At 61.8% G+C, this 22,081-nt stretch overlaps 2 protein-coding genes across 5 annotated transcripts in view; both read right to left on the bottom strand.

Moving 5' to 3' along the window:
• On the bottom strand, positions 1-11,677 carry SREBF1 (sterol regulatory element binding transcription factor 1). Of its 2 annotated transcripts, none has more exons than XM_041462218.1 (19): positions 11,389-11,677; positions 7,717-8,106; positions 7,402-7,571; positions 7,191-7,331; positions 6,897-7,115; positions 5,603-5,717; positions 5,309-5,520; positions 4,662-4,866; positions 3,929-4,113; positions 3,583-3,844; positions 3,318-3,484; positions 3,066-3,234; positions 2,881-2,989; positions 2,700-2,809; positions 2,476-2,608; positions 2,168-2,330; positions 1,744-1,929; positions 1,554-1,665; positions 1-1,028 (listed from the first exon to the last, which is right to left on the bottom strand). In XM_041462218.1, the coding sequence occupies exons 1-19, from the start codon at positions 11,492-11,494 to the stop codon at positions 805-807; spliced, it is 3,378 nt and encodes a 1,125-aa protein (XP_041318152.1). In that variant the 5' UTR covers positions 11,495-11,677; the 3' UTR covers positions 1-804. The 2 variants fall into 2 exon arrangements, with proteins under 2 accessions (XP_041318152.1, XP_041318151.1); XM_041462217.1 differs by lacking the exons at positions 6,897-7,115; positions 7,191-7,331; positions 7,402-7,571 and adding exons at positions 5,804-6,238; positions 6,309-6,478; positions 6,624-6,751 and having other exon boundaries at positions 7,839-8,106.
• A 4,877-nt stretch (positions 11,678-16,554) lies between these two features.
• TOM1L2 (target of myb1 like 2 membrane trafficking protein) overlaps positions 16,555-22,081 on the bottom strand; it is a 56,943-nt gene continuing 51,416 nt past the window's right edge. For all 3 annotated transcript variants that reach the window (XM_041462359.1, XM_041462360.1, XM_041462361.1), the window contains one exon: positions 16,555-21,831. In XM_041462359.1, the coding sequence (XP_041318293.1) occupies positions 21,683-21,831 (149 nt within the window). In that variant the 3' untranslated portion in view covers positions 16,555-21,682. The remainder of the gene's footprint in view (positions 21,832-22,081) is intronic.

The following is a 22,081-nucleotide window of genomic DNA, read 5'->3' as shown; positions in this document are numbered from 1 at the left end:
TATAAATAATCAGCTTTAATTGTCTGTACAAAACTCTCCAACTATGAAAATACCGTTTAAAAAGGGAAAAGGGGAGTGGGGGGAGGCGAGGGGAGGGGGTCTATGTACAAGAGGGGGTGAAGCAAGGACACAGGGGCACCCACCAGCCCCCCAGGAGCCCCGTGCCACCCTGCCAGCCCTTCTCCCAGAGCCCGGCCGTGCTCCGGGGTGGTGGCAGCTCTTAATGGGGGGGGATCAGCGCTGGGGAGGAGGGGGTAGGGTGGGGGTCCCCTCTTGCCTACCAAGGGCATGGCTGGGCAGGGGGCACTTCCCCGCTGCCATGGGGCCACACCTGCAGAAGCGAGCCCCAAAGCCAAGGGGTCCTGCAGCAGTGGGACCCCCGGGGGGCCGGGCAGAGACCCCCCAAGGGGGTGTGCACGGAGGGGTGCAGGTGACAGCGGGGGGATGCGGGTGGCACTGGGGGGGGGTCGGGTGGCACCGGGGGTCGCTGCCGCGCGTGCCGGTGCCCTGCAGTACTGCGGCAGTGTCACTAGAGGGCCCCACGCCCCGTCCCCCACGCGGGCCGGGGACACGGACACGGCCCGGGGGGGTTGGAGCCCACCCAGGGTACCCCACGTGTGGCTGCCCCACGCTGCCACCTCCACCCCGCCCCCGCCAGGCATCACCCGACCCCTCCCCACCCACCCCTTCACCCCCAAAACCGCTGCCTAACATCACCCACGGGGAAACTGAGGCACGGCCTCCCGCCGCCCCGCATTCCGCACCCACGGGGGGTGGCAGGGGGGCTGGCGGCCCCTTCCCCACCTATCCCGACGTGACGGTGGTGCCGCTGCCCAGCTTGATGATCATCTGCTGGCAGTCATGCAGCGTCCGGCGGTCGCCCAGCTTGTCCAGCGTGCGGGCGGCCTCGGCCAGCATCCCCACGCGCTGGCCCGGGCCCGCCAGGAAGCTGGGCGGGAGGTAGCAGCAGGCCAGCAGCAGCGCCTCGGCGTGCTCCCGTGGCGTGGGGTGGCTTTCTGGCTCGCCAGCTGCAGGGGACAGAGCTGAGGTCAGCCCCGTGGAAATCACGGAGTAAATCTCAGAGGGATCGCGGATGGGGTTGTTCACCACCCTGGAGCTGGTGCCACCACCATGGAGGGGCTGGGAGCTCACGTGTCCCAGCTCTTGGGGTGCTGCAGGTGGGGTGGGACACCCCATGACCCACCAGCTGTGGGGCTGGAGTGCTGCAGGTGGGAAAGGGGTGTCCCACCCTGTGTCTCACCCCATATCTCATCATCCAAACTTGCTGTGGGGTGCAGAATGGGGTTTCCCACACCCAACACTGTGGGGGCTGCTGTAGGTGTGCAGCAGGGTGCCCCACCCCATTTCCCATCCTCCAAGGTGGTGACAAAGGTATCCCACCCCATGTCCCTCCACCCAACGTGCTGGGGTACTGTGGCTGCACAGCGATGTGTCCCAACCCTGTCCTACCCCATATCCCACACCACCCAAGGCTGCTGGGGTGCTGCAGGTGAGCAGTGAGGTGTCCCACCCCGTGCCCACCCCGTGCCCACCTGTCTTGCTGCCCTGCACCCCTCTCCTCCGCAGGCTGCGGTCCAGCAGCTGGTGGGTGCGCGTGGGGCTGGCCCGGGCCATCAGCCTGGCAGTGGCTTCGTGCAGGAACACCTGGATTGGGGGGGGACAGTGAGCACAGCCAGGTGCAGGGCACCAGGGGAGCCAGCAGGTGACAGGCGGGGGGCTCACCCGGCGCATGGCGGGGCGCAGGGTCTGTGCCAGGCGCCGCAGGCTGCTCAGGTCCTGCTGGAAGCCGCGGAGCTCCAGGGCGGATGCCTGGTAGAGGCAGCTGCGCTGCTGGCTCGCCCCCATCTGCTGCTGCCACAGGTTGGTGCGGGTGACCAGCAGCAGGTCACAGAGCAGGAGCTGGACCGCCTGCAGGGACAAGGGGAAAGGGGTGAGCAGGGGGTGGGACAGACGGACGGGGGTGCCGAGGAGGTCGCTGCGGGCAGGCGCTGCTGCGCGGGACCCCCGCCGGGCTGCATGGCAGGGGCATTGCACTCCCAGTCTGACACATGCAATGCAACTACAATGCACCCCCGCGAGGGTCGGGGGCACCTCCCGCCAGGGCTGGGGGCTCGCGGCCACCTCGTCCCTCCCCAGCCCAGCTCACCTTGTCGATGGTGCCCTTGGGGGGGCTGCCCAGCTCCAGACTCTCCCTCAGGCAGCTGCTGGCCTTCTCACAGTGGCCCAGGGTGGCCTGGCTCCCATCCTGTTTGCTCAGCAAGGCACGGACAGCTCGGAAAGAGTGCAGGGCAGCACGGGGAAGGGGCTTCCTGCAAGGTGGAGGGGGCATGGTCACTTCCTTCCTCAGCACACACCAGGTGCTTCAAGTGTGTTCAGAGTGGCTGTGTCAGTCCAAAGGGGACGGGAGACATGCAATGAGGTGCTACCCCTGTCCCCAGTGTCCCCAGTACTCACTCAGAGCTCTGCAGTGCCCGGGGCATGGTCTCCACCAGTGGGTAGAGGCGCTCAGCCCCCTCCTCATCTCCCTGCAGCCAGTGGATAACGATGCCAATGAAGGACGCCCACCACTTGGACACGGGGTCGGTGCCTGAGGGGTAGGAGGGACACAGGAGCAGGGTGTTTCCACTCCCATGGCCCCCCCGATGAAGTGACCCCAATGGGGGACACGCCAGCCTCACCTGTGACAGCCGCCAAGCCGGAGGTGATGGAGGGTGTGGGGCCAGGTGTGCCACTGACATCCGAGCAGCCGTTCAGCAGCTGGAGGTACTCGAGGGCATCAGAGAACCGCCTGTGGAAAGGGGCTGTGAGGGGGCTGGCCCCACACCAGGCAGGGCGAGAAGGTGCCCACCCAGCACTCACCCCTCTCCCTGGGCAGTGGGACGGCCGGGCTCAGGCATGGCCACGCAGCACAGCGCCTTCTCCAGGAGGTGCTCACGGAAGAGCTGGGTCACCTGAGCCAGCGGGTCCACTGGGACACAGAGATGGGGTCAGCAGCTACACCACACCCCAAAACGGGGGTGCGGGGTTTGGGAGCTTGGGGTCACCTGGGTTGCCGGCGGAGCTGTAGATGGTTTCCCTGGGGACACCCTTGACTGCCCAGTCCCCGTCAACAAAGAAGCGGTGGCCCAAGGGGTGGCAGAGCCACTGCATGGCGGGGGGCACGGCCCCGCCGTGGGACAGGGCCACGCGCCGAGCGCTGCAGAGGAAGGGGCGCTGCGGGGAGAGCAGGGGGTCAGGAAGGGCCTGAGACCCCGGTCCCAGGGGACACAGGGGACACCCCAGTGCCCCACACTCACCGCCAGGAAGTGGAAGCACCGGTGCAGGCTGGCCTTGATCCGCAGGGCAGCCGCCACGTAGATCTCGGCCAGCGCTGCCACGGAGATGGCGTCACCGGCACACTCAGCCAGGTTGACAGCGCTCAGTGCCAGGTTGATGGCCAGAAGATGTCCCCCAGCCTGCTTCCCTATAAGAATGGGGACAGGAGGCTCAGGCATGGGGTCAGGGGGTTGTGGGGACACGCGGAGCACAGGGTCCCTCAGCCCCCATGGCGCGGGGCCGTACCGGCGAGGTGCAGCTGGTGCAGGCGGTGATAAGCCATGGCAGCGTCGCGGGCACTCTGGCGGACGTGGGCAGGGGGTGGGGGGTCCGGGCGCAGCCCCCCGGCGCGGGCAGCCAGCCAGCGCCCCACCCAGAGGCGCTGGAGCAGGTGGCGCAGGAGCGTCCAGAGCAGGCTGCAGGCCAGGTCCCCGTGGGAGGCCGGCAGCGGCCGCCCCAGCGCCCCGAGCGCCGTCCGCAGGTGCTGGGCCCCCTGCGCGAAGTCTCCCTGCACGCCAGAGACAGAATCAGTGTGGGCAGGATGAGGGGACAGGGCAGGTGGGGCAGGGACACGGTGCACGGTGGGACGTACCCGGTCGAGGTCGAGGTCGGCCTGCCGGCGGTGCCGCCAGAAGAGGATGGAGGGCTCGGAGTGGGGGCGAGTGACGGGCTCCCCGCAGACGAAGAGCCGCACCACCGCGCCCAGCACCAGCGCCACGTTCAGTGCCCAGAAGGCCAGTGTGGGCCACAGCCACTGCGTCCACCCCCGTGGGTCCCCTGTGCAGGGATGGGGTCAGTGACACCCCGCCAATGCTGCCCTGTGCCCACCCCAGGGTGCCCATCCAGTGGCCTTCATCCCATGTCCACCGAAGAGCCGCCACCCAGTTGTGTCCTCCCCAACAGATTCCACCCCAATGGTCTCTGCCTCACACGCACCCCAGGATATCCATTCTGGTGGCCTTCACTCTGTGGCCATCCCAGCAGAATCCACCCAATGGCTTCTGCCCCATGTCCACCCCAACCATCTCCCATCTCAGACCTACCCCGAGACCCCCATCCTGATGGCCTTCACCCCCTGTCTACCATGATCACCTCCACTATGACAGTCACCACTCTGATGCCCCCCATCCCAACAGTCTTCACCTCATGCCGACCCAAACAGCCTTGAGCCAGGTAACTCCTACCACACACCCACCCCAACACGCTGCACCTTGATGGTCTTCACCTCAACAACCTCTAGCTCACGCCCACCCTGACAGCCTCCATCCCACACCCGTCCCAACAATCTCCATCCCAATTGTCTCCCACCCCACACCAGAGCTTACCCAAAGTGCCAGACTCAGCCATGATGCTCCTGCCAGGACCAGCGGTGTCCTGGCTCCCCAAGGGGGCCGGGGAGGCAGAACCCCGGAGGAGGGAGGCCAGGGGGTTGAAGGAGAGGCAGAGGAAGACGAAGGCGCAGAGGGCCATGCGGGAGCGGTCCAGCATTCCCTGGCTGCTGGGAGAGGGCGGTGGGTGCTCCTGCTTCACCTGCACGGGCAGAGCTACTGTGAGCCTGGGACACGGGCATGGACATGGGGTGGTGGGCACAGGCATGGGATATAGGGCATGGGATATAGGGCATGGCATCCAGAGCATGGGGCACATGGCATGGAATACAGGGTGTGGTGATGGGGGAGAGACATGGGATATAGGCAATGGGATATAGGGCATGGGTACAGGGCATGGTGAAGAGGCACAGGCTGGAGTGCAGGGGCACGGATATCAGGGTATAGGCATGGGGCACAGAGCACATTTTAAGGCAGAACAAACTCCACCCAGCCCCAAATCACGTGAGAAGCAGCCTCAGAGAACAAGACCAGGGCTCTCAGCTCTTTTCCCATCTGGTACACTTTGCCCTTGGCACCTCCTACGTGAAGCAGCAGATCCCCTGCCCCACTCAGGGCAGGGAGATCCCCCCAGCCCCCCTCACCTTGCCATGGGCACAGAGGGGGCTGTCGGGCTCTGAGTCACTGCTGCTGTTGCTGCTGCCACCGCTGAGTGAGAGTGGGCTGCTGTGGGATGGTGAGCCCACGTCTGAGGGTGGTGGTGTCAGCATCTCCATCACCTCTGCCTTCACCACCTCCATGGGGGCCTCTGCCTTGGCCCCCCGGCTGCAGTGCGTCCCCAGGTCCTTCACAGGCTCTGCAGGAAGCAGAGTAAGCTGATGGCTGCTTGGGGGCATGGAGCTGAGCCCCCCACCCCAAGAGCTGCCCTCCCCACTCACGGTTCTTCTGCATGGCCATCTTCAGGGCGAGGTTCTCCTGCTTCAGCTTCTGGTTGCTCTGCTGCAGGAAGCGGATGTACTCGATAGCCTTCCTCAGGATCGCCGACTTGTTGAGCTGCCAGCGGGCCAGGACAGTTCAGCCCAAATTCTGCGCAAAGCCCCCACTTTGCCCAGCCCTGCCCCACCAACCCCTGCCCCCACCTTGGCCTCGGTGCCCACCACCAGGTCCTTGAGCTCCACGATCTTGTCGTTGATGGAGGAGCGGTAGCGCTTCTCGATGGCGTTGTGTGCCGTGCGCTTCTCGCCGCGGCTCTGCACCAGCGCCGGCTTCCCGCTGGGCGCCAGCCGGTTGATGGGCAGCTTCTCCGCGTCCACCACCAGCGGCACCGTGGCCAGGATGGTCCCTCCGCTCACCAGCGCCTGCAGGGTGCAGGGCGGGCTCAGTGATGGGGTGAAGCTTCTCCCCACCTTGCAGCTCGCGGCGGTGGCACCTACCGGCACCTGGAGCGGGGTGGCAGAGCCGCTGGCGCTGGTGGCCAGGGAGGCGATGGTGGAAGTCTTGGCGCTGCTGGCGTCTGTCTTGACGGCCGTCAGCAGCAGGGAGTCAGCCTTGATGAAATGGGGCTGCAGGAGAACCTGAGGGGCAGTGGGGGTCAGCGGGGCTGTGGGAGGCACCGGGACCCCCCACCCCTGGCCCTGGGCTTACCGGCACTGACTGGATCTGTGGTGACACAGACTGGGTGGTGGGGGCAGCGGGGGCCAGGAGCTGCTGGGGTGCCACGTTCTGCACGGGGGCGGGCAGTGTCACGGGCTGGCTGGGTTGTGGGGCGGGCAGAGGGCTTGGCAGGGTCTGCCCTGCACTCCCAGGCTGCACAGCTGGGCATGGAGCAGAGGACAGCATTAAGAGAGTCCTTGGCACCAGCCCACCCCGCACAGCCCCATCCTGCAGGGACACATCCCCCCTCCAGCAAGACCTTCACCCTGGGAGCCCCAATCCCTCCCTGCACCCCCAAATGCTCACCTGAGAAGCTGTGCTGGTTCTGGTAACCCACCAAGGGCTGGGGAGTGAACGGGCTGGGGGACGCAGGGACGAAGCTGGGGGCCAGCATGACGCCGGGCTGGGGCTGGGGCTGGGGCTGGCTGCTGGGGCTCTGCTGCAGGAAGCGGATGTACTCGATAGCCTTCCTCAGGATCGCCGACTTGTTGAGCTGCCAGCGGGCCAGGACAGTTCAGCCCAAATTCTGCGCAAAGCCCCCACTTTGCCCAGCCCTGCCCCACCAACCCCTGCCCCCACCTTGGCCTCGGTGCCCACCACCAGGTCCTTGAGCTCCACGATCTTGTCGTTGATGGAGGAGCGGTAGCGCTTCTCGATGGCGTTGTGGGCCGTGCGCTTCTCGCCGCGGCTCTGCACCAGCGCCGGCTTCCCGCTGGGCGCCAGCCGGTTGATGGGCAGCTTCTCCGCGTCCACCACCAGCGGCACCGTGGCCAGGATGGTCCCTCCGCTCACCAGCGCCTGCAGGGTGCAGGGCGGGCTCAGTGATGGGGTGAAGCTTCTCCCCACCTTGCAGCTCGCGGCGGTGGCACCTACCGGCACCTGGAGCGGGGTGGCAGAGCCGCTGGCGCTGGTGGCCAGGGAGGCGATGGTGGAAGTCTTGGCGCTGCTGGCGTCTGTCTTGACGGCCGTCAGCAGCAGGGAGTCAGCCTTGATGAAATGGGGCTGCAGGAGAACCTGAGGGGCAGTGGGGGTCAGCGGGGCTGTGGGAGGCACCGGGACCCCCCACCCCTGGCCCTGGGCTTACCGGCACTGACTGGATCTGTGGTGACACAGACTGGGTGGTGGGGGCAGCGGGGGCCAGGAGCTGCTGGGGTGCCACGTTCTGCACGGGGGCGGGCAGTGTCACGGGCTGGCTGGGTTGTGGGGCGGGCAGAGGGCTTGGCAGGGTCTGCCCTGCACTCCCAGGCTGCACAGCTGGGCATGGAGCAGAGGACAGCGTTAAGAGAGTCCTTGGCACCAGCCCACCCCGCACAGCCCCATCCTGCAGGGACACATCCCCCCTCCAGCAAGACCTTCACCCTGGGAGCCCCAATCCCTCCCTGCACCCCCAAATGCTCACCTGAGAAGCTGTGCTGGTTCTGGTAACCCACCAAGGGCTGGGGAGTGAACGGGCTGGGGGACGCAGGGACGAAGCTGGGGGCCAGCATGACGCCGGGCTGGGGCTGGGGCTGGCTGCTGGGCACCACGGATGGCTCCTCCTTGACACCCAGGGACGGCGCGGGCAGGAGCGGGGCCGGGGGCGGCGGGGTGAAGCTGGCCATCCCGGGGGGCCCCGCGTAGGCGCTGCCGGTGGGGGCGGCGGGGGGCGGCTTGCTGGGACCCAGGAAGGTGTTGAGGGTGCCCGGCGTGGAGGGAAGCCCCGGGGGCACGGCGCTGTCCGGGGCACTGAACGGTGAGTCGAACAACCCGGAGAAGTCATTGTCCGGCGTGTTGATCAGCTGCAGCATGTCTGTAAAACACAGCCCCCGTGCCGTCAGCTGCTGCCCCGCACCTCCCAAGGTGGGCTTGGGCTGGTCCTGTCCTGCCCTCCCTGCAGTGTAGCATTTAGGGGGCAGATCCCCATAATCCAGAGGCAAAATTCCCTGTGAGCCCATGAATCTGCTGTGCCCTGTTCCTCTCAGCCTCCCACTCATCCTGACATTGGGGAAACTGAGGCACGGTGCTCAAAACGGGGGTGTCAGGGCTTGGCCAACAGCAGTCAGCGTTTTTCAGCCGGGTCTGGGAGTGGCAGGGCACATCTCAGCATGTCTCTGCTGTTGAGGGGGGCTTGTGCCAGCTCATTCATTTATTCTGTCCTGGGAACCCCAAGAATCCCCAGATCAGCTCCTGTATCAGGGGAGGGGGTGCTCAGACTGGAACAGCGGGGTGGCACCCCCGGGATGTGCCAGACCCCAGCGCCAGGTGTGTTTGATCACAAGAGCCCTCAGGAGGGCAGCTGGGCAAGCACAGGGCTCAAACAGCCTCAGCGGGGTCTGTCCCATCAACGGCACCGGCACAGACACATCGGGGTCTCTGTGACACCTCCACAGTGTCCCGGGATCCTGGCCAGGACAGACCCCAGGACATCCTACACCCCGGTACCCCCAGGCTCACCCCTCCCTGCACGCAGTCCGGGATACCCCCAGGGCACCCCCCAGGCACACACCCCCGGGATGTCCCCACCGAGACACACAGCCCCCGGACACCGCCTTCCCCATGGGGTGCAGCCTCCAAGAGGGACCACGGCGATGACCCCGCCAGCCGAGGAGGAGGAGGAGGAGGAGGAGGAGAAGCATGGAGAGGCGGGGGTACCTTCAAAGGTGCACTCCATGGAGGTGGGAGCGGAGGGATCCCCAGGAGGAGGTCGCAGCCCCCTCTCAGCCCCGTGCCCGGCAGCGAAGAGGCCCCGGGATATTTTAAAGCCATGTTCTCGCCTCCTCCCCGGCGCCCTCCCCGCGCTGCCCGCGCCAGGGCTGGAGCGCGGCCGGCGATGGGGTGATGCGACTCCGCCAATCGCCGCCGGCCGCCCCCGGACAGCCCCCGGCGCCCAAGGTGAGCCCGGCACCGGGTTACTGGCGGCCACTCGCCGCAAGCCGCCCGCGGTTACTCAGGGTCACTCTCCCTTAACCCCTCTGCCCGCCCCCCATCGCCCCCCGGCCCCAGCCCGGTGTGACCCCCCGCGCTCATTGCCCAGGAGTCACCCCGCAACCATCGGGGCTGCACACAGCGCTGTTCCACCCCAAAAAACACCCAGCACTAGGCATCCTGCTCTGCGCAGGTGGGTGTCCTTCTGGGGGCTCCCAGCCCCCCCTTCCACTCAGAGACCCCCCCTCCCCCCCCAAGACTCCCTCGTGGTCCAGAGCAAAGTCTGGGGTTGCAGAGATGGGGTGCTCCCTCCTGGGGTGCTCCCTCCTGTCCTCTCCCCCTCCCTGTTGCCCAGCCTGGGGGTGGGCACGGCTGTCCCACCCTCCTGGCACCTTCCAGGTGTTTCTGTCCTGTGGCACCCGCTGCCACCCACGCCATCAGCAGGACAATGGGCACCCGCCAGGGCCACCTCCACCCGCACCATGGGAACCTGTGGGGCAGACCCACTCGTCTGTGGGTCCTGGCAGGTCCCAGCAGGCTCAGGGCACCCACATCCGTGGGCACACATCCCACATCACCCTAGAATTGGTACAGGGATGAGGGACAAGCCGTGGCCAAGCAGGGACTGGTGACAAACCCACTTTGGGGAACTGTGAGGAACGAGGTGGCCCGGCTGGCTGTGATACAAAGGAGCGTGGCAAAACCCCACAGTGGGAAAACCTCATCCCATACGGCACCACTCAGCCCTGGCACAGCTCCTCCTTCCCTGCCCACGCCAAAACCTCGCCAAGAAAAGCAGGTGGCACCTGGATCTGCTTTGATCCACCCCGACTGCCACTGCGACGAACCTGCAGACCTGGGATGCCATCTCCACCCCAGATCTCGGAGGAGAGACCACCACGGACCCCGCAGTGGGGCAGGTGCTGGCAGTCCCGTGCCCGCCTTGCCGCGCGTTCCACCGGCTCTGCCGGATGGCGTGGATCGGCAGAGCTGGTGGAGCACGTGGCAAAGCGGGTGCGGGGCTTGCCTAGAGCTGGGATCCCCAATTTTTTTGAGACCCCCAATTTTTTTGAGACCCCCAATTTTTTTGGATCCCTAATTTTTTTTTGCCAAAGCCTTGGAAACACTGAACTCGGCACACGTGGTGCTATGGCGGCGAGAAGCGGGTCCCCTTGAGGAATGCGTCCCTTTGGGAAGCGGGTTCCCTGCGGGAACGGGAGCATGCCCATCTCACGGAGCCCAGACCGGCGGGGAGCTGGGTGTTGGTGGGTGTTGGCGGGTGGCAGCCCCGGGGCTGGGGCAGAGCCGCCCCATCTCAGCACACGCCGGTCGGATGGGTTGGGAGAGCCCCGGCGGCCTGGAGGGAACGACCGAGAGTAACCCCGCCGGTGACGTCACGGGGGGCGGGGCTACCGGCGACACGATGCTGTGACCGGGAGCGGGGGGGGATCCTCGGGGCTGTCCCGGTAGCGGCACCTCCAGCGCGGGGGTCCCGGTGTCCCGTGTTCCCCCAGCCCGAGCCCCCCGCTATGGAGCGGCCCCCGGGAACGGAGCCAGAGCGGTTCTGCACCGACTCCGCGCTCCAGCGGCTCGGTGTCCCCCCCTCCCCACGCCGGGCCCGCCACCGAGCCCGGTCCGCCGGCCATGCACGGAGACCTGGTTATACACCGATCCCGCTGTCCCGGTCAAACGCCGGTACCAAGTTCCCTGACCGTGCACCGAGCCTGGACCCCCAGGCACGGCCGTGCACCGAGAGCGCCCGCCCATTCACCGAGCCCCGGTTACACCCCCAGCCCGGTACCGGCCATGCACCGAGCCCCGGTTATACCTCCAGCTCGGTCCTGACCTTGCACCGAGCCTGGTTACACCCCCAGCCCGGTCCCGGCTGGGCCCCAAGCCCCGCTCACACCCCCAGCCATGTCCCGACCGCGCTCCAAGCGCCGGTACCGCACCGTGCCCAGCCCCCGGCCGAGCACCGAGCCTGGCTTTCCCCCAGCCCGGTCCCGGCCCCGCCACAGCCCGGTCCCGGTCACGCACCGAGCCCCAGGACTGCACCGGGCCCAGAGCCCCGCCGTGCACCGAGCCCCCGTTATACCCCCACCCCAGCCCGGTCCCGGCCATGCCCCAAGCCCCGGACGTGCCGAGCCCCGTCCCCGCCGGTCCGCACCGTCGATGTCGCTGAGCAGGGCCGTGTCGATGTCGCTGGCCCCGGAGAGGCCGAGGGACGGTGCCAGCCCCTCCAGGGCCGCGTCGTCGAAGGCGAGAGCGCTCATCCCGGCAGCTCAGGTGGCTCTTGGTGGCTCCGGTGGCTCCGGTGGCTCCGGCAGCTCGGGCGGCTCTAGGGGCGGCGGGGCCGCCCGCCCGCCATGGCCGCGCTGGCCCGGGCACAGGCAGCACGGGGACGAGCCGCCAAGTTGCTCCCGCGAACCGTGCCCGGAGCTGCCACCGGGCGGGGAGGGCGGCGGGGGGATGGAGGCGGGGCCGCCGCCTTGTCCCGCCCCGCGCCGCCTCTCCGCGCCGCCCCGCCGCACCGGGACCCCGGCGGCACCGAGCGGGGACCCTCGGGAACACCGGGCGGGGACCCTCGGGGACACCGGGCAGGGACCCTCGGGGACACCGGGCAGAGACCCCGCGGCACCGGGGCTGCGAGCTGGGAGCTGGCTGCAACCCCTGAGCAGGACACCGTCCTCTGGGGATGTCAATGACCCCAGGGGATGTCACCAAGCCCTGGGGATGTCACCAACCCCTGGGGATGTCACTGACCCCAGGAGATGGGCACCGAGCCTTAGGAACAGACAGAGCCCGGGAAAATCATCGATCCTTGGGGTTGTCACTGAGCCCTGGGGACGTCATTCACTCCTGAGGACAGACACCTACCCCTGGGGACAGGCACCAAGCCCTAAGGACAGGCACCAGATCCCTGGGCTGGGCTCTAAACACCTGGGCTGGGCACCGAGCCCCCTCAGTCCCAGACAGGACATGCAGGGAGCAGGTTGGGGAGCCCGGGTGGGCAGGTGCTGGCCGTGGCTGCAGAAGCCTCTGCACGTCGGATGCCACGTGCCAGGGCGAGGTTGGGCCACTGAACCAACCCTCTCAAGAGCCCTGGGCCTTCCCTGTGCCAGCTCCAGGGCTCAGAGCATGTCCCACCTGTGCTGCCCACCCAGGGCATGGCCCAGGATGGGAGAGGCTCTCACCCCCTGGTTAGGGACACCCCAGGGCTGCCCTATGAGCCTCAGCTGAGCCCGTGCACCCTCCTGGTGTCCATCAGTTGTGGGATCCAGGAAAAATGCTGGTGCCATTGGGATCAGTGCTGTGGCTGCTGCCCAAGCGTGGTAGGTCACAGAGTGGGACTCTTGTGCCAGGAAAATGCCATGCCCTGTGCCCTGCAGAGCTCCATGATCTGTCCTGCTGCTGGGATTAATTTAGGACTAGAAAATGTGCTGCCACATCAGCTCTCTGGAAGTTTGCCCCCTCCTCTTCTGTGCCACCAAACACAATCTGAGGCTACCTGGGAATTCATTAAACCTGGCTGCACCTTAGAAACTTCCCTTTGGCCTCACTGGCTCCCACTTGGTGGCACAGCAGGCACCCCTCTGCAATACAGGGACCCCTGAGTGGCACAGAGCACCCCGGGGGACCACACAGAGCTGGGCAGCAGAGCTGGAGCTGCACAGCCCTGCTTGTCCCCTCTGCACCCTCACCCCACTCCAGCCTCCTCAATCTGGGGACACTGACCTGTGCCCGAGCTGGGGATGAGCCCAGGGAATCCTGGCTCAGCTCTGTGCCAGCAGCTGGGGCAGATCAGCCCTCGGACATCCCTGACCCAGAGCAAACACCACGGGGGGAACAGCGACCACATGATCGGGAGAGCTGTGACCTGCCGTGGCACACGGAGGGAGCCTGGTGCTTCCCCCCCTTGTGCTTCCCCCCCTTGTGCTTCCCCCCGTTTTTATTGGGGTCACTGCAGAGAAGCCAGGCTCCGTGGCGGTGGTGTTTCCCTTTCCTTGGTGCTGTGGGAGGACAGGGCAGGTTTCCAGGGCTGGGGAGATGGATGTGCTGTGGCCCCCATGGATTTTGAGCAGCCTTGTGCAAGCGTGGGGGTCACAGACCTTTAATAACCCATGCAAGATCCGGGGCACAGCCTTCCCTGAGGGATGTAGAAGGACAAACCCACACAAACGCAGAAGGGGGGGAATAACACACGTAAACACAGCTTAACTTTTACACAAACTGTGTACAAAGCTGCATTTTGCCAGGCCCCATCCCCGATCCCACCCAGAGGGTCCGAGGACGCCGGGAGCCCACAAGTGATGCTGTCCCTGCCCCTGGATTCCCCCAGCGAGCAGCAGCATCCTCCGCGCACCGGGGAAGGACGAAGCAGCTCCGTGCGCCGGCTTTGGGGCCGATGGATTCCACTCGGGGTGGGGCTCCCGGGGATTGCGGAGCAGGGAAAACCCCGCCCGTAGGACCAGGGCCACGCAGCCAATAAGCGCGGCTCCGTGAGTGGAGTGATTCTGCATCACGGCTCGGGGCCCGCGATTACATCATGTCAGTCCTGCGGGGATGGCGGACCGGCCACGTGGGCGCTCCGGAGTCGCTGAGACGTTTTCCTGAGCGCAGGCTGGGAGGAAACCGCAGCATGAGAAAGAAAACAAACCGGCCCCGGGATGGTTGGGCTTTGGCTACCGGGTTACCGAGCCAGCCGGGCAGGCTGGTGCGGCTCCGCGGGCATGTGGAGCATCTCCCCGAGCGGCAGCTCCGGACGTGCTGAGCCTGAACCGGCAGCCCCAGGACGGAGCATCCCCCGTCCTGCTGCCCCTCGCTCCGCCGGCTGGGCTCTCCCAGAGCGAGCCCCCGGCTGTTTCCCACCTCCCAGCACACCTCAGCCCTGCGCTGGAAGCAGCGTGCCATGCTCCATGCCCAGCCTCTGGCATCCTGCCTGCCCCGGGGCTTGTTTTGCTCTGGCAGAACGCGGCGTTAATCATTAATTCGTGTCGCAAACAGATTCAAAAGCCTCTTCTCTCCTTCACTGCGTGTAACTCGGCTTTGCCAGCTGTCCCTTCCTGAGACGCAGCTTGGGGAGGCACAGGCAGGTTTGGTGGCACTGCAGTGCATCCCCCACTCCAGGTTTATTTACCCTCGGGTTAAATGGGGAAAGGTAAATGACCTGTGGTCATTTCCTATTTGTACTGGCATCCAAAGCTGCTGCCCAGTGCCAGAAAGCAGTGACACTCAGCTTGCCCGAGGCTCTGCCCATCCGGGGCTCGGTGCTGCTCTGTGCCCGGCTGGCAGCCCACCGTGGAGGGCAGTGATGTGTGGAAGCCCCCAGCCCATGCTGGGAGTTTGCACAGTTGCTGTGGGAGCAGGCTGGGAGAAGATAATCCCATCAGGGTTCACAAACCTGGGCTCAGTTTGGGGAGTCGGATCACCAGAGGCTGGAGGGGCAACATGGGAAAGCCAAGTCCCTATGTGCTTGTGCTGCCCTTACACTCTTCCCTTTGCACCCACTCTGGCCCCTGTTGGAGGCAGAATTTGAGGTTTTTGAAGGGATCTTTCCCTCACAAGTGTAACTGTGGGGCTGCAGAGGACAATGTAGTGAAGCCCCTGGAAAGAGCAGCCCCCTGCTCCTAAATCCCCCACTCCCAAATCCCCCACTCCCACATCCCCCATTCCCAAATCCCCCATTCCCACATCCCCCATTCCCAAATCCCCCACTCCCACAGCCCCTGCTCCCACATCCCCCACTCCCACAACCCCTGCTCCCACATCCCCCATTCCCACAACCCCTGCTCCCACAGCCCCCCTTCCCCCAGCCCGGTCATTTCCTATTTGTACTGGCATCCAAAGCTGCTGCCCAGTGCCAGAAAGCAGTGACACTCAGCTTGCCCGAGGCTCTGCCCATCCGGGGCTCGGTGCTGCTCTGTGCCCGGCTGGCAGCCCACCGTGGAGGGCAGTGATGTGTGGAAGCCCCCAGCCCATGCTGGGAGTTTGCACAGTTGCTGTGGGAGCAGGCTGGGAGAAGAGAATCCCATCAGGGTTCACAAACCTGGGCTCAGTTTGGGGAGTCGGATCACCAGAGGCTGGAGGGGCAACATGGGAAAGCCAAGTCCCTATGTGCTTGTGCTGCCCTTACACTCTTCCCTTTGCACCCACTCTGGCCCCTGTTGGAGGCAGAATTTGAGGTTTTTGAAGGGATCTTTCCCTCACAAGTGTAACTGTGGGGCTGCAGAGGACAATGTAGTGAAGCCCCTGGAAAGAGCAGCCCCCTGCTCCTAAATCCCCCACTCCCACATCCCCCACTCCCACATCCCCCATTCCCACATCCCCCACTCCCACAGCCCCTGCTCCCACATCCCCCACTCCCACAACCCCTACTCCCACAACCCCTACTCCCACAACCCCTGCTCCCACATCCCCCATTCCCACAACCCCTGCTCCCACAGCCCCCATTCCCACAGCCCCCATTCCCACTGCCCCTCCTGCACAGCGCTGGACATTTCTGACCCGATGCTTTTTGTGTGATTCTGCCCTGTCAGGGCAGCAGCAGCTCCACACCTTTCCCAACAGATCCAGGCCAGGAGCCTCCCTGAATGTATCCGACATTGAGCCAGGCACATGATCAGTGAGGGGTAAACAAGTTGGGGCAGGGCTGTTGAATGCTAATATGTAGCTACAGGGAGGGGAAACCCTGTAGCTATTCCACCTATTCCACACCCCCTTCCCCAGATTTAAACACCCAGGGTGGATCTCCACGTGCAGAACAGAGGGCACCGTTCTGCCAGCCTGGTTCGGTTTTGGCCAATGCCACTTCTCTGGGTTCCTAAGCTGGTGCTCTTCCTTCTCTGCCCATCAAACCCACCATCATAATGGGGATGTTGGAATAAATTCCTGGCTGATGAGTCCGGAAAGTGGCCCTTGGATGGGCTGGGAACATCACCCATCTCTTTCCAGGTCACCAGGGGGTGACCCCCAGTTGCCCTCCAAGGACTGCCAGCTGAGCCCAGCCAGGTGGGCAGGCATCCCACCGAGCACCCAGGCTGTCACCCGTGCATCTGCCTGATGCCACCCTCAAAAGATGTGCCAGAATTTAGTGGGACGTGAATTTAGCACCGCTGGCAACACAGCACTGAGGGGAGCACGAGCCATACAATGACACAAAGAGCAACTGCTGGGGACAAGCCTTCTCCCAGTGACAATACCCACGTTCTGTCTCCTGGAGGAGAACGAGGACTCCCAGTTTTGACATCTGGTGGGTACCCAAGGGCTGCACATGTCCCCTGTGCTCATGCCAAGCGAGTCCCCAGCTGAGAGACAGACGATAGCACCCCCAGCACACACTAATAGTGTATTTATTGGAATATCTCACATGCAGGAACCAAGGAGATGATTTCTGGAGCAAGTTAAACAATGGCAGATTAATACAGTTGTCTCGTCCTTAACAGAAACACTTTCTACTTGAATACAGTGATGTTTTAGTGTTGGGTTTCTCTGCTTCTTGTGTATTTTGTTTCTCTTTACATAGTCAATCACTTTAAACAGTTATGTCCCCTCTCTCCCCCTACCCCATTCCCAAACAAAAAAATATCCAGTATCTTCAGTAAATAAATATTATCCACTTTTATCTGGAAAGCCTACAGCTGTAATATACAGAGAAGCTATTACACAGGTTATGTTTGTAGGGTTAACAACAGCTCATAGGAACATGTAGGGAATGAGGAGCTCGTACTCATAAAAACACGGAGCAGGGTGGGAATTTTGGAGTAGTGAGTTTGCCACGGGCTAAAGACAACCAGCACCAGAGCTCGGTGCTGCTCAAGGCCAGCTGGCTCTTGGTGACACAGAGCCTCACCTCTCTGCAGGTGAGGAGGAGGTGTGTGGAAGCTGTGGTTTGGGATGGATGGCTGGGGGTGCTCTGTGGGCACCTCGTCTCCTTGGCGGGTGGGAGCCCACAGCAGCGGAAGGGTTACCTCCAACACAGCTCTAAATCCACTCACTGCTTCACTATTTCCATAAAAATAACTGTTCTGAGCTGTTTTTTTCCAGGGGAGGCTCTGCAAGGCTTGTGGTCAGCCCTGAGGAGGTAAACAACGACGGAGCTGGATGGGGATGGACGGGAACGGAGATAGCACAAGCAGTTCCCACTCCAGGGCTCCCACCGCCGCAGGAGACTCAACAACTCACTGGATGAAACAGAGTGTTGGAAATCCATCCTGTTTGCTCTCCTGGGCTGCACATCCTGTTCCTGTAGGTGACATCAGGAGAGCAGGGCATAGAGGAGCAGGGACAGGCTGTGCTGGCTGCATGGAGGGACCATCACCCCCTGCCCTGGGCTGAAACCACGGCCCGGATCTGTTCTTCCACCACTGGAGGGAAACATCTCGCCACCACAGCCAGCTCCCAGTCCTCCATTTCCAAGTGGAAACAGCCAATGTATCCCATCAAAAAATGCTGAATGAAGTCAAACAAACAGAAATCCTCACTAAAATCCTTCAGCTTGGAGGTGCAAGACCAGCCCTGGGAATGACAGAGCTGGTTTGATCAGCACATCCCAGGGATGGAGGCTGTGATAACCAGAAGGGAAAAGGAATGTTGGAGGCTACGTGAGGGTCCCAGTAAGGACCAGTCTCAGCGTTTATGCTGTTCCCTTTAAGAGACACCGTGCTACGTTTTTATGAGCAGTTCTCCTATGAGCCTTACCTACAGCCTAAACACCCTAAATGTCTGTACAGCACATTGTTATCTACTACACCTGCTGAAGATGCAGCTGAAAGCCACACAGAACAATTAAAAAAAAACCCAAAACCCAAAGGATATATTTAAATAGAAACCATTGATTCCTTACATCTCAGCACATGAAGAGTTAACAGAAGAGGTTAAAAAACACACTGGAAAGAAAATATATAGACAAAATAAATATTTTAACCTAGAACAGGGCGCAATTAGACCTTACAAAGGACCCCGAGAATAATTTAGTGTCATTGAGTGTCAAGCTGTGATTCCTAGTATGCCTAGAAAGCGCTGGGATGTTATTTCTTATGGAAAGTGGATCAGGCTGCAGCTCCATCCCTGTTCTCCCAAGCATTGGAGCCACGTGAGTCCTCTGCCCACTTGCACAGAGGAAGCACTTAAGAATGAAAGCAGAGGAAGGATAAATGGAGAAGTTGGTCCCCTGAAGTGAAAAACCCCTTTTCCCTTTCCCTCAAACAGTTCTCACTGCTCCAGTTTTCAGCAGACCACAAGAGGACAGGGAAGATGAGAGATCCTGATACAGGACATTTGGGAAGCTCTAGCATAGATCTTGTATTTGTTAAAGAAGGTTTGGGCTAAACCACCTGCTCTGCCACACTCTGTTCCCTTTGGTGCTTCCAGCCCTGAGAGCCAAGTGTGGATTTGGGCTCCAGATCCATCCCAGGTCTTTCCAAAAGTACATTTCATCCCTAGGAAGGCATCTCCTGGGAGCTGCCCTACTTCCAGCAAAGCCACCACTTGTGCTGGTGGCACCTGCCACTCCCTGCAATCAGTGGCACGGCTTTCCAGAGGATAATGTGGAGTGTCAGCAGGGACCACACGTTGCCTGGGGCTGCACACACCAGAAGAGCCCCCTGAGCTCTGCCAACACATGCCAGCTCCAGCTTTCTCATTCCACCTCTTTTCCTCCCAGCTGAAGAGAGCAATCACCGACAGCTCTGCAGAATCTTCCAGAAAGGGACCAGATTCTCCCTAAAGCAACACCTTGGAGGTCCCAGGACAGGTTTAGTGTGATGGAAAAAAGCATTAAATGCACTCTCCCCCAGCACCTTTTGGCTGAGGGGTGGGGGATGAAGGGCCAGCTGCAGCAGTGGGATGCTGTGGGGGCTTGGTGACAGTGACATCCGTGCCACTCTGCACCATCTGACAGTGTCCCCATGCCTGAGCAATGCGATTATCTCCTCTGGCTTGGCAGGGAAGCTGGATTAACATGCTTAGAGTCACCTGATGTGGCCATTTACAGGGTCAATGTGCTTCAAGGATTTAGAAGAGAAAATACACACTTAAAACACCCACTTTTCAGAGCTTTCTGCAGTGACAGGAATACCAGCAATTCATTCTGTGCTGGCGAGACTGCTTGGGCCATCACCAGACGCCGTCTGAAATCAAATCAGCGTTGCCAAAGAAGTTTCCTCAGGTTTCTGGGAGCTGGTGGCCACATCTGACATGTTGCAGCAAGCTGGCAGTGCCAATCCCTGAGCGTTGGGCTCACCTTGTGTTGAGCAGTGAGGGCAGTGGGTGAGAGCAGGAGTGTGCAATGCAGCCAAGGCAGACTGTTCCACTAGCCATGGAGAAGATGGAATGGGAGAAAGCCTCTGCAGACCCACACAGAAGGGCTTCAACTGGAGAGAGAGCCAGCAAGTGGGGAGAAAAGCTTTATCTCCATCCTTCAACTGGTTTTGCCTGTCCATTTGTAAGCCGTGCTACACACAGCAGTGAGGAGGTGTCACGTCAGTGCAGAGGGGTGGCAGGGCAGCCCTGCCTGGGCCCAGCTACATATGGAGGGATCCTGGAAGAGGCTACAGGCAGGGCAGGACAGAGAAGATGATGAGCAGGGAGAGCACAGAGTGAAACCTGACCTGGGACAGCCTGGAAATCCTGCACCAAACAACATTTCCCTTCAAAGATTAATGTGTCTGCTGTCAAAGTCCATCAGCGCTGCAATCAGGCATTTGGTAACAGGCTTTGTGTGTCACAACGTCCCAAAGGGGGTGGTCCTCAGAGAGTATGGTATGGGCTGATAAAATGCTGTGCTCAGATAAAAGCTTCTATCACTTGGCCTAGAACAACTTTCAAGAGAGCTTGACACACATCAGCATCCTGGGAAGCTCAGACATGTCAGGTCAGAAGGAGGTTGCCTAAGCCAAGGAACACCCTGAGGAAGAGGGGTAGGAGCCTGCTGCCTGCTCGGGCTTTTAGCTGATAAAGTGCCTCTCTGTCAGGATGGGAGATTCTCCTGCCATGCACTGCTCAGCTCTCTCTTTGATCCTGCCATCCTGCACCACTGGCTTCCTCCCAAGGAACGCGCTGGGGGACGCGGCGATGGCTGGAGCTGCCTGCTCCAGCTCTGCCTGTCAGCCCAGCAAGGCAGGCACACATGCTGGAATCCCTTCTGGCAGCCCCAGAGGAGCAGGAATCCTGGCCATGCCTCTGGCAAGCAAGGGAATATGTTTGTTTGCACAGAGACTGCAGCCCCGTAGGAGCCGGGAGTTAATGAAGGGCAGAGGGATCAAAGGACATTCCAAAAATTACAAACAGCACGGTCACAACCATTTCAACACTTTCTCGGGCCTAAAACTGGAAGGAAATGAGGAGTTTCACCTCCAGCACAGGCTGGCACAGCTAATCCCTCCATGATAACCACTTTCCTCAGCATTCCATACAGACCTCTGAGGTTTCTTCTTTTCCTCATCCCTACCCCCAAGAACCAGCATATCCTACCAGGCATGGCAGGGAATCCAGGAAGCTCAGTTCACACCCAATCCATGAGCACGTCCCATCCATCTGCATGGATGTTTACACCAAATGCAGAGCTTTAGAGTTACCAAAGAAGGAATCTAAGGTAAAGAGAAAATAACCAAGCTATTTTAAAAGGCAAGCACACCAGGAAAACTCCTGTGTGAGAATGCTCTCCCAAAGAGTGAAGTGCTTCCTGTGCCATCGTTACAGCATCCATTTAGCCCAGCATTTTCCATCCTTATCAACTGCCAGAGCTACTGGACATGGCCAACAGACTGCTTCAAATTAGAGCAAGCCCAGATAAAACACAAGGCAAAAAATGCCCTGTGAGATTTAGAAATGAAACGCCACAGAAAGTGGGGAAAAGCGACCACCATATGGTACCAGGAGATGTGTGAGTGGGAGAGTAAAGGATTTTAACTTGTGAAGCACATGTTGAAAGGGGAACAGTTGTTCCTTGCTGTCGAATCCAACACGAAAGCCAATACATTAACATTTTATCTAAAAATAAAGACACACTCCTCCTGAACATTCCAGCTCAGTCAATTACATGCTGATTGACAGAGCCGTCTACTTGGCAGGACCTGCCTACAGAAGAGGATGATCCCTACATAAATTGAAGGGCAAGGCTGCTCTCTTCCCCCTGGGCTTTTGTTTCAGCCCAGTGTGACGTACTCGTGCATTCTGAAGGGGTTTTCAGCATCAAGAGCTGGTTTTGTGCAGCTGGGACAGGAAGGAGGGGATTAAGCGAGTGCCGGAGAATCGTGGTCTGGCAGGAATAGTGTTGGATTTAAATAGAAAGAGTCAGCTTGTGGGGGTGGATCATTTAGGGAGGGAGGGAAGGAGAAGCAAACTATGGAATGGGGGGGACGGGAGTCGTTGTTAGCCAAGGACTGTGGGAGGACAGAGTGGCCGTGCGGCGACATTCGCCGGCGGAGCACAGGGGCGGGAGGGAGGGCGGCTCCGCGCCACCTTCACAGTGCAAAGAGGGCGTCCTCCGAGCGCTCCTGCTTTTTCCTGCTGGAAGGATTTGTCGGAGGGGTGGGGGCTTCCAGAGGAGGGGATGGCAGGTTGGGAACCATCTCCGCCGCTTTGGCTCGCTCTTCTAAAAATTTGTCAAACTCTGCAATGTAAAAACAGAAGGAAGACAGGTAAGAATGGGGGCCGTGGGTTTGGCCCCAGGGACAGAGGTTGGCAGGGGCTGAAATTCCAGGGCCTGGCATCCTGTCGGGCTGTGTTTGCAGGCACAAATACTGGTACAGCCTGACTTCCTCGGGAAAGGGTACAGCCGTCCTTGGAGACACCCGAGCTCAGGCAGCAGCTGGAATCAAACCCACACTGTGCCACCGGCTGTGACAGAACCAGGGAAACAT

Source organism: Pyrgilauda ruficollis, unplaced genomic scaffold (assembly GCF_017590135.1).
Source record: "Pyrgilauda ruficollis isolate IOZ18807 unplaced genomic scaffold, ASM1759013v1 scaffold16, whole genome shotgun sequence".
NCBI lineage: Eukaryota > Metazoa > Chordata > Aves > Passeriformes > Passeridae > Pyrgilauda > Pyrgilauda ruficollis.
The sequence above is the reverse complement of the archived record's forward strand: the minus strand, read 5'-3'. Positions and strand labels throughout refer to the sequence as shown.

Excerpts from the sequence above, each read along its gene's own strand:
- SREBF1 (XM_041462217.1), bottom strand. The coding sequence starts at position 11,494 with ATGAGCGCTCTCGCCTTCGACGACGCGGCCCTGGAGGGGCTGGCACCG. Across the intron at positions 5,718-5,803 it reads TGGTGGGCACCGAGGCCAAG|CTCAACAAGTCGGCGATCCT; the intron begins GTGGGGGCAGGG and ends GCCCGCTGGCAG. Across the intron at positions 1,029-1,553 it reads GGTGCAGGGCAGCAAGACAG|CTGGCGAGCCAGAAAGCCAC; the intron begins GTGGGCACGGGG and ends TGTCCCCTGCAG.